The sequence below is a fragment of the Pteropus alecto genome, unplaced genomic scaffold (genome assembly GCF_000325575.1).
Source record: "Pteropus alecto unplaced genomic scaffold, ASM32557v1 scaffold125, whole genome shotgun sequence".
Classification (NCBI taxonomy): Eukaryota; Metazoa; Chordata; class Mammalia; order Chiroptera; family Pteropodidae; genus Pteropus; species Pteropus alecto.
Window position 1 is genome coordinate 2,782,024 of NW_006436888.1, and position 10,785 is coordinate 2,792,808.

A 10,785-nucleotide genomic window follows, 5' to 3' on the forward strand; every position below is an offset into this window, starting at 1 on the left:
TTCACCTCATTTCTTTTTTTTGTTATCTATCTCACTGGTTAATGAAAGTGACATTCACTGAGTTTTTGAGAAAGCCTCTCCGTGCATTTGAAGACCGACCCTACTGCGGCTTGTCTTTGGGACCTAGTCGGGGAACCCTCTGTATCATCGATCCCATGAAGGGACAAAAACAGAGAGTGGCCCTCACCACCCGACCCCAGCGTTTCATGTCAGGGTCTAGACATGGCGTCCTCCTGTCCTCGGACGCAGGACCCACCTTCGTTCACTCCCTCACTCCTCGGCAGCCTGTCTGCCCGCCCTACTAGTCATGGAGAGTGAGGTGACTCGTGCCACGTGCCTCTCCATGGCTGGCGTCCAGTATGCAATCAAAACACGTTTGATTAAATAAGCAAAGCAAAAACTTAGAACACACTCATGAATGCCTCTCCAGAGGTAATACGCATCAAAGCTCCCGGAAGCTCAAAAAAAAAAAAAATCCGGCTCATTCCTGGATGAAGGCCTGAGAGCGGGCCCCAGAGGGGTGCAATCAAAACACGTGATTAAATAAGCAAAGCAAAAACTTAGAACACACTCATGAATGCCTCTCCAGAGGTAATACGCATCAAAGCTCCCGGAAGCTCAAAAAAAAAAAAAAATCCGGCTCATTCCTGGATGAAGGCCTGCGAGCTGGCCCCAGAGGGGGGTGAAGCGTGCTGGTGAGGCCCCGAGCTCTGGGGGGAACGTCTGGGAGGAGCCCACGGTTCCAGGCACAGCCCACCAGAGGGAACCCGGGCTGCACAGACCCCACGGCCGTCCCCGGCCCGCCTTCCTCAGGCTTTTCCTTGCCCTCCCGGACACAAGGAGCAAATGGGCCTCCTTCCTCTCTCTCCCCACATCCATCTCTTCTTGCAAAAGGAAAGAACAGACCAGGAAATGCCTTCGCCAGAGTGCTCCCTGGGTGGACGAGAGGAAACAGCGGGTACGTCTTCACCCCTCCACCCGCCCCGGCGGTTTGCGGGCAGGGCCCAGGGCCCAGGCCCTGCTGCTGCTGGCCTTACGTTGCAGAGGGAGTGCGTCCGGTGACGAGGGGAGTTGATGTCGCTCGGCGTGGATGACCGGTCGCCTTCCGCAGCTGAAGCGTCGGAGATGATAGAGGGCTGCCGGGAGTGGCAGGGGCTCACCCTGACTGCTGGAAAGCAGGGACAGCTGGTTAAGTGAGGGGTGGAGAGAACGTCCTCGCCTTTACTGCCATGCAGGTGATTCCACCCGAGGCCCCCATTATACACACAAGAACGCTGAGGCGTAGAGAGGACACTTGCTCAGCATTCAGGTCCTCTATCCACAGCCCCACACGTCACCAAAGGGCAGCGGAGGGAAGAATCTCCCAGAGCCTCTGGATCCAGTTAGGCCCCCTCCTAAGCCAGGTGAAGGACAGGAAAAGGCAGGTATGCCCAGGGGCCTCAATGCTCCCACCTCCCAAACCTGGTACAGCACCAGCTTCCCAGGCCAGAAGCCTAGCGGCCACCACTAGCTACACCTCACACCCAACCACTCGCAGCGCCTCTAAACACAGCCCCGAACCCATCCACTCCTGTCCAGCCTCGCCGCCACTTCCTGAGCCCAAGCCACCACTGCTTCTTGCCCGGAAGACCTAGGCAGCCTCCCAGCAGGCCTCCCTGCCTCCACCTTTCAAACTGGCCACCTGGGGGTAAACGCGCATGCTCCTCCTGGCCTCCGACGCCCAGAAGGAATACAGCCCTATCCCCTCCACTGGCCTCGGCTTGTGTCGCACCGGCCATGCGCCATCTCCCCCCCGCCTCAGGCTTGTCCTGCTGCCCACTGGCACATTCTCAGCCTTCAGGTCTCAGCTTATCCCGAGAGAGGGCTTCCCCCAATTATTGGCTCTCCTTACTGCCTTTTTTTCCATCAAAGCACCTGTTTTCTGCTGATTTTCCTCCCTGTGCTAATTACGATTTGTCATCATTCAGTGTGCCAGCCAGCTCAGTTATGTGTCTGTTGTTTGTCTCCACATTTCCAATGTCAGCTCCGTGGGGGCAGGCACGCTTGGTGTCTTATCCGTGTCGAACCCCAGAGCTCAGAGTGCCTGGCACATAGTAGGTGCTCAATTGTTAGTCACAGAATGAAAGGCTCAGCTTGGAAGGCACACCAAAAAGCCCACCCAAGTCAGCTGGCAGACTGCAATTCTGTCTGCAGGTGCTGGCACTCGGTGGGGGCAGCAAGCACTTTGCTCAACAAGACTGACTGAAGGCCTACTATGTGCGGGCAGCACGTGAGCAGTAAGGCTGTATTACTGAGAAAGGCAGTGCTTGCTGCCAAGGGCCATGTGGGCTCAGCAGGGGAGGGGCTATGGAGTCAAAACTTGAGTTCTCAGTTTGGTGATGGTAGGACTTTGGGGCTTCAAAGGCCAGCTGTCTTTCCCCAACCTGCACCTGTCACAGAAAGGCAGCCACTCACAGGAGGGACAGAGAATGGAGCCAGGTGGACTGCAGATGTGCAAACGGGTTTGGGGCTTGTACCATGGCCAGTGGGTGCAGATGCTTCCCAGAGGCTAGGCCCTTATTTCCCCCCAGTGCCTGGAGCAAACACCTGTGACATTTATTTCTGGCCCTCTCATACATCCTGTGATTGCATGGAACTGTCAATCAAGGACCTCCGCTTTCACCCCTGCCAAAGGAGGCCCATGTGACCCAGGCTGGAGAATCAGTGTATCCACTCCCCAGACACTGTGATTGGTCCAGGGGTGGGCATGAGACTCTGGCTGGCCTATCAGAATCCTTCTTTGGGATTTGCTATGACAGAGAGAAAGACATAATGTCTCCTTCTCAAGACTTTTGAGCTGTAAGGGCCTTAAAAGCCTGGAACTGTTGGCAACTATTTTGCTGTCTCATGGAAAAAAAACAAATTAAAGATGAGGAAAACAAATTAAAGAGGAGGCAGGCAGAGCTGAGAGACACAGAGAAACAATCAGACAGACTCAGGTACTGTCTGAACCTCCAGATCCAGCTATGCCTGAGGTCCACCTCTTAGACTGCAGTTCCATGAGCCCACGGCCTCTGCCCCACACCCCGCTAAGGAGCTATAGTGCGAAAGAAGAGGCTGCCTTGGCCACTGGGTCAGATGCCTCTGAAGCAGCCCCCCAACAGCTGTGGCAGGGCTGAGCTGGGTCAGGACTCACCTTGCCGGTCTGCAGGGTGGGGGGGGTGTGAGTGATAGAGAGTCTGCTGGCTCTGCCGGATGGCTGCGGTCAGCGGGAGGTCCGCCTGCACCACCCACTCCTGGTTGCCGTTGAGCACGGTCTCACCCGGCATGGCGAGTGAATGCCGCTTGGGGACGTCCTTGGTCAGCGTAGCTAAGGACTGCTTGGCCTGGAGAGAGAGCCAGGAGACAGGAGGAGGATGCCATCATCAAGGGGACCACGTGGCCTGCGGCTTGGCCATCGCCCGCCATCATGAGAAACCCGTCAACTAACGCCCGGACCAGGGTGTCTCAGGCTCTGTGCCAATCGGTAGGTCAAGGACTTGCCCTGCAAGCCTCACCTGAGGGGGTGCACTTTGGGGTCACCCCTTACTTCCTGACAACACACAGAAAATCCAGCAATGTGGAGAGAAAGGGGGGCCGACCACACACGAATCACCCATCCTTTTGGGTTCTCCGAGGACTAGCTGGAATTTGCAGGAGATTGTAAGAAAATGGTGTTCTGGCTCCCATCACCTTAATTCCTCCCCAATTCAACCCGTGATCTCCCCTCCGCAAGGTGCTATGCAGTGCAGGCTGGGGACAGGGCAAATCCCGACCTGGCGCTCAGGACTGATCACGTGATGAGGATGCGTGGGACACGAGGAAGCCTAGGGACAAGTGTGGGGCTGAATTAGGGTGGGCGAGATGGTCAGCTCTTCTTTTCTCTGCCTGGCGACTGATATCTCGCTTAGCTTTGGGTTATCTCCCCCGAGGATATGTGGGGTTTTATTAGAAGTAATTTCAAATTATCTTGGGAGAGAAAAAGGGCACATATTCGATACGTATTAATGCACATTCTTTTCATCACGGTCAATTTCTACTTCCTAACTGGCTCTCCAGGCTCACGCCAAGCAGAGAGGGGACAGAAGGACTGGTCCAGGGGTCTCCCACTGAGATTGTGAATCTGATGCCCTAGAGGTTCACTACAGATGGCAGAGCCATGTGCGTGCTGGCTTTGCCTCTAATATAAACACGGATAAAATGAAAACCTCCTCACATCTCTCCTAGCTTCAGAAATTTCCATACCTTGCTCAAGGCCCGAGGTTCTTCCTGGCAGAGCAGTGGTTCTTGAGAAAGAGATTCTAGCCAATGAATGGACATTCCCTGGCCTAAAGCCTGATACACCCTCATCACATAGACTAGCTATGTTATTTTAGATCAGTCTCTGCCTTCTCTGAGCCTCAGTTTTCCCATCTGTACAATGAAAAGCCTGGACCAAGTGATCTTTAGGGTTTTCTCCAGCTCAGAAACCCCAAGAGTCTATGAAATCACTCCCTTTCTACTGCCAGCTTCTGTGGAATATAAACCTATTAAATTTATTTATAGGCAGAGGGTGTTAGCTCCACCCCCAAGCCAGGTAATAATCTCCTCCCTGACTTAGAAAACCTTTATGTGCTCAGTGCAACAGCCCTGGGTTTCAAGTAGAGAGTGTGGAATTATCTATTCTTGACAGAGGAAAGGTTGAGTGGCTTCTCTAAGACTGCACAGCAGGTATAACAACCAAGTTGGGCCCCAAGCCGGGTGTCTGACTGTGAGCCCACGCTCCTCTGAGACAAGAAAACAACCAGCATCAGTGATGCAGACTCTGAGTCCACAAGGCAGATGATGGGGCATGTCTGGCCACCACAAAATCCCTACCACTTGGCTTGGAGCTGGGCACATCCAGTGAAGCACTTGGTAAAAACCAGCAGAATCAATGGAGGCAGGCCTCTGTTGTGTCGGGGCTGATGGCCCAGGAGACCAGCTCTGTTAATTCATCATCACCAGGACCATGGAGCAATCCCTCTGCTGAAGGAAGGAGCAAGGCTGGGTATGTCTTCGAGCTGCCATACGCTTGCAGCAGCCCCAGTATCATGAAGACTCATGTTTCATGGACCACCACATCCCACTCTGCTTGCAGTGCACGTGGGCCCTGGCCCGCCATCCTGGCGCTACTGTACTCGGGCAGCTGCCCCACTGCTCAATCCATCCTGGCTGCCCAGAAGATGGACTCGGGGGAGAAATGAGTACTCAGATGGGTCTGCCATCACGTGATAATTAACCCTCTGCTCTGACCTTCTTGCAAACGTCCCCAGCCACCTGCATGGGAAGCACAGGGAGGTCCAAGCCGCCTCCCAGAAATAAGCCGCCCTTTATGGCAGCACAGGAAGAGGCCTGGACGGGGTCACTCTTCTGTCACTCTGCTTTCTTCTCCCAGGTAGAGCCTCCCTCACCTCCGTCGGAGCCTGGGAGTGGTACCTGCTAACTCGGCAGGCAGCTCAACATCATTGCTACCTGAGAATCGGAAGGGCCCCTGCGGTCAGTCCTGCAGGATGGAGAGGTTTACCTGTGGGTTCTGAAGCACAGGAACCGCTCCCAAACTGCCCACTATAGCGAAGACATGGAGTCTTGATTTAAAACCCACATCCGCCCTGGGTGCTGCATCGAACCACCTCTCTGTGGCCATTTCACACGGCGTTTCCGACTCATCGCTCTTCCAATAAACGCAGTATGATGCTGGGAGGGATCCTTGAGCTCTGACTCCTGACGCCCTGCTCTCCTCTCTGTGCCTCCACCCCATCCTGAGCGCTCTGAACCCAGGCCATGGAGCTCCCGGGAACTGGGACGCGGCTCAAATACCTCCACGTGACTGAAGTCAGACAGAACTAGGTTCATACTCCGCGTTTACTGTTTAAATGCTATGTGACCTTGTAAGTTTTTCCACCGCTCTGAGCTTCAGGGTCCTCACTGGTAAGATGGGGAAACTGGGAGGGATCATGTCTATGCGAGTAGCGCCCCCTGGAGTTGTGCAATGAGGTGGCATGGCACAGAGCTTCTGAATCTGGGCTCAGATGGCGTGGATTTGATCCAAGCTCTGCCGCTTCCTAGCGGGGGGTCCCAAGAGAAGCCCCTCACATCCCTGTGCCTTCATGCCCTCACCTGTCTGATGGGGATAAACGGTTGCTATGGAGAGCACTTGCCTCATGGTAAAAAATACTCCATAAATGTAAGTCACTGCTCTTATGAAACAGTCTCTACTTTTGTTAGGAGGAATTAGACGTGGAATAATTCACACAAAGGCTCAAGAGACTGGTCTATCGTCATGTTCAACAAGTAGATGCCAAGGTGACAGGATTATTTATGTCTTCCCTAAGATCCCGGAGGCAGGAGAGTAGGGCAGGGCCCCGCCCTCACCTACCCTGTGGTCAGGCTGACGAAGGCCCCTAACTGCCTGGAGGGTCTGCTGATCTGGAAGCCGGCCTGGGTTTCCATGTTAGAGAGGGCGCCAGGCCCCGAGGGATGCTGTGAGCGCTGTTAGCCACAACCCTTCACCTGCTTTTCAGGGGATTCCTGCCTGTCTAGGGAATGTCTCTTTGGGCCAAAGCGGGTGGGGTGGGGGGCAGGAATCTTCCGAAAGAAGGTTCATGCTCCAGTGAACTCTAGCTGCACAGACTTTGCCTGACAACAAGTTGACTCGACTACCCTCTTCCGGTGCTTTCACAGACCTGGCGGCTGCTGGTGGCAGCCGGAACCGACGAGGCAAACTCCGGCTCCACACCACCGCCACACCGCAGGCCCCAGAGACGGAGTGGAAGCTATGAGGCCGGGGGGCGGGGGAGGGGTGCGTGGGGAACGGCGGGCTCGGGCAGGCCCTGACCTCACGTGTGGTGGCTGGCGGTCCTAGATCAGGCCCAGTGCTGGGAGTTGGCTGTGGGCGAGGGCCACCTGCTGTACAAGATGGCAGTGGTCCAAGGCCGGAAGGTGGTGCTCGTGTGGCCGGTGTCCTCAGAGAGAGGGCAGGACCAGGGCCAACCCAGAGCAGGGCTGTCAGAAAAGGAGCTGAGACCTGGGCCATCGCTGCTGTGCCCCTGCTGCTTGACCCTGCCTCTCACTGACCCTTCCCTGTGCCTGACTCCCACCGGGGCCTGTGGCGGAAAAGGAGCCGAGACCTGGGCCATCGCTGTTGTGCCCCTGCTGCTTGACCCTGCCTCTCACTCACCTTCCCTGTGCCTGACTCCCACCGGGGCCTGTGGCGGCTACCACTTCACAGATGAAGAAACAGAGGCCCTGGTGTGGCCTGAGGACAGGATGGACCTAAGTGTTGGACACCGGTAAGCTACGGCTAACGTTTACTGAGCATCCACGGCATGCCCGCCCCGAGGAGCCGTCACCTCACGTCACAACTGTCCCAGGACAGTCTCGCAGACATGGCGACCGAGGCTCAGAAGAGTTAAGGCCCCTGTCAAAGCTCACGAAGCCAGAGAGGGGGACGCAAACCAGGCATGCGTTAGAACTGAATGGCCAGGGCACAGACAGATGGATGGAGACCAGGGGGTCCCTCGCTCGATTCTTGAGAAACGTCCTACTTTACGGAAGGCTGGTTTTTGAAGGGGGCGCATTCCCCCCCAGGGAACACTGGGAAATGCCTGGAGACTTTGGTTCTCACGACTGGGTGGTGCTCCTGGCCTCCCGGGGTGGCGGCCACATCTTACGCATCTTACAGAGCACGGCATGGTCTCAAGGCAGACTTATCTGGCCCCGAATGGCAACGGTGCAGAGGGCGAGGACCCCCGTTTCCAGAATTTCTGGTAAACGTAGGAACCGTTTCCTGTTTGGGAGAAGCAGCGTTGACTGAACACTAGGCCCTGGAGTAGTGGCCTCAAGCATCCAAGGGGATTCCAGGGTCCATCAGGGTCCAGCATGAAGCCAGCTCCTGCGGGCAGCCCGTGACGTCAGGGGCCGGCAACCCTGTCTCCTGCTTTAGGGATGAGTGATGGCTGGTCAGGGGAGGTGTCTCCTCCGGGTCAGCACTTGATCGTCCTTTCCAAGGCTTTGAAGGTGAAGGGTCACCTCCTGGAGCTCGGGGACTGGCCAATCCCCAGCTCTGCCTCTCAAGTCGCTGGGCAGCTCTGGGCGAGCCTCCTGAAGCCCACGCCCGTTTCTGCATGTGTAAAACAGACACGACAAGCACGTGCGCCCCATCGGAGTGGCTGCTAGTGGTCCGGGCTTCTTTTTGGGGTAATGAACTTCTGGAAAGAGGGTCACAGAACTTTGTGAAGATACTAAAAACCACTGAACTGTGCATCTCCAGAGGATGAATTTTATAATATGTGAATTATCTCTCAATAAAACAATATATTAAAAATAGATAGACATACACCCCGCCAGGGTGGACCCGGCTGGGCCAATGTGGCCACAGAGGTGAATTTGCTCTGTAAGCAGTGGTGATGCCTGGTTTGGCCAGGAGTCATCAGGAAATGTCCCGTCCCCAGCGGGGGCCACTGAGCAGACTGTTCAGTATGGGATCCTGCTTCCTCTGCGGCCGCCCTGGCTTTGACCCTTCACCCTCCCCCTACACCTGTGGGCCCCTGACTTCCTCCAATGCGCGCCTGTGCGCTTAAACTAGCCAGAGCTGCTTTCTGTTGCTTGCAACCCAAGGCCATAAGGCACACATGTGGGAAGGTGCCCTCCCTCTGGTCTTGCCCTGGCACTCGGAGGAGCTGACAACGCTGCCTGGAGCCGGCAGCCCTGAAGGCCTCCAGGTGGTGAAATTTTGCAGATGGTGGGCAAGAGGGGACTTCAGTCAGGTAGACACCCCAGCAACACTGGGGCTGTTACAGCTCTTAGGAAAACCCCTTTCCTTTGCCTCTGAGCCCCTTTTTTTATTTGTCACAACAAATCCGCCACCCTGAGCTGCACGCACATTCGCCCTAACTACTCACACTTCGCAGAAGGGTCTGATGCCTGCCGGGAGGAGGAGGCAAGAACCTGAGCTTCACTGGCCAGAATGGAAACAGGCTGAGCAGTCCGGGCATGGAGGAGTGGAAGCAGGGCGGTCTGGCTCCTGATGGCCCCTGGAATCCCCTTGGATGCTTGAGGCCACTACTCCAGGGCCAGGAAGTCATATCTGTCCGCCCACAGGGCAGACCTGGGAGAACAGGGTCCTTGCCTCAGCCCGCACCTCCTTCCCATGCCTGCAATTTGAAAGGCTTCTGCCTGGGCTGCAGGTGGCAGCAGAGCCACCAGCACCGCAGACCCCACTGGTGGGAAGCCCCAGCCTCCACCCAAGACAAACCTGGCAGCTGTGCTACTTCTGGTTCTCATCACTAGGGGTCAGCGTCGGACAAGGAGACAGGAAGGACCCACGAATCCTGCCCGGCCCCACCCAGGATGGGGTGGCCTGCAGTCCTGAAGGAAATGAGGAGAAAACCTCCACCTGGTCATGTCATCACTCCTCACGCACAGGCTCCTCTCTTGCATTATTTCATGGAAATCACACAAGAGCCTCATGGGATACTTGCAATTATGCTTTTCAGACTTGACAACGAAACCGAGGTCCAGAGAGGTAAAGGGTCCTGCCCGAGGTCACACAGCTAGAAAGTGATGGCGGTGGATGTGAACCCAGAAATCACGGCGGTAACTACACTGTTGGACCACGGCAGCGCTCTGCGGGAGCGTACAGAGCCACGGAGGCCTCCTGGCCTCTCGGGGAGGTGGGGGTCCCCACGCAGTCTCCAACCCGTCTGGTGACACTGAGCCCCGGGCCCTTGTTTCACAGGCCCTTTGAGCCCTGAGCTCCCTCGAGCTTCCCAGACACCTAGAGAGGCAGGCAAGGTGGCATAAAGACCCTCACGCCCACCCCACCCCGGTTCCAGATACAGGGCGCCGAAGCCCAGAGCGGCTCAGTGAGTGGCCCCAGGTCACACAAGAGCAGGCAGAACAGAATCACAGGGCGCTGGACCTCAGTTTTCCCACCGGGCCCAGACATACCTGGGGGCTCTCGGTCACTACCTGTGGGCTGTGCGCCTCTGTGGAAAACACAGCATTTGGAAGTATTTTGAAGGTTTGTTTTGGATTAGAAAAAAGTAACCATTTTTTTTCATGACGACCCAAGTTAGACATTTTCACTACAGATGAAAATAGGGAGGAATAAAGGACATAAAAGTCACTTGTAATCACAGTACCCAAATATAACCATGTTAATTTTTTGGTGTATTTTCTCCCAAATGTTTTCCTAAACAAATATATGTGTTTTAAATAAAAACAAGTTTTTTTTTTTTTTAGTAGCCAGTGGAATGTGGAAGAGTAGATGGTCTCCCAGGACCTGCACACCCCAGACCCCAGGCAGGTGGGGGGAAAGGCTGCTCCAGGCTCAGGGGCTGTGCAATGAAGATGACTGATCATCAGAGACCCTGCCCCGATCCTGCCCACTCTGGGGCCCTGCTCTGCCCGACTGGACTCCACTCCACTCCAGGACTGTTGGATGAACCAATGTCATCCCCCTGTCTCCCAGCACGTTGCTTCCAGAAGATGCAGCGGCCGCCCCGGGTGGGCGAAGGCAGGGTGGGGAGGGGGTCTCACCATGGCCAGCTCGGCCTCCAGCTCCTTCATCCGGTTGTCCTTGAGGTCCAGCTGGGAACGCAGTGCCGTGGCGTGGTCCGTGGCCTCCTTGGCTTGGCGCCGCAGCTCCCACTTCTCACGCTCCAGAAGGTCCTTCTCCTTGGCCAGAGCTTTGACAGCATCCTCGCTCTCCTGCAGGGGGAGAGTGCCGGGGGCGTTACCACGGCG

General features: G+C 55.9%; 1 protein-coding gene across 2 annotated transcripts in view; it reads right to left on the reverse strand.

The window, feature by feature from the left end:
• Positions 1-10,785, reverse strand: part of KAZN (kazrin, periplakin interacting protein) — a 123,554-nt gene that overhangs the window by 43,708 nt on the left and 69,061 nt on the right. For both annotated transcript variants that reach the window (XM_025048544.1, XM_025048543.1), the window contains 3 exons: positions 10,579-10,749; positions 3,176-3,365; positions 1,038-1,168 (listed from right to left, as the gene is read on the reverse strand). In XM_025048544.1, the coding sequence (XP_024904312.1) occupies positions 1,038-1,168; positions 3,176-3,365; positions 10,579-10,749 (492 nt within the window). The remainder of the gene's footprint in view (positions 1-1,037; positions 1,169-3,175; positions 3,366-10,578; positions 10,750-10,785) is intronic.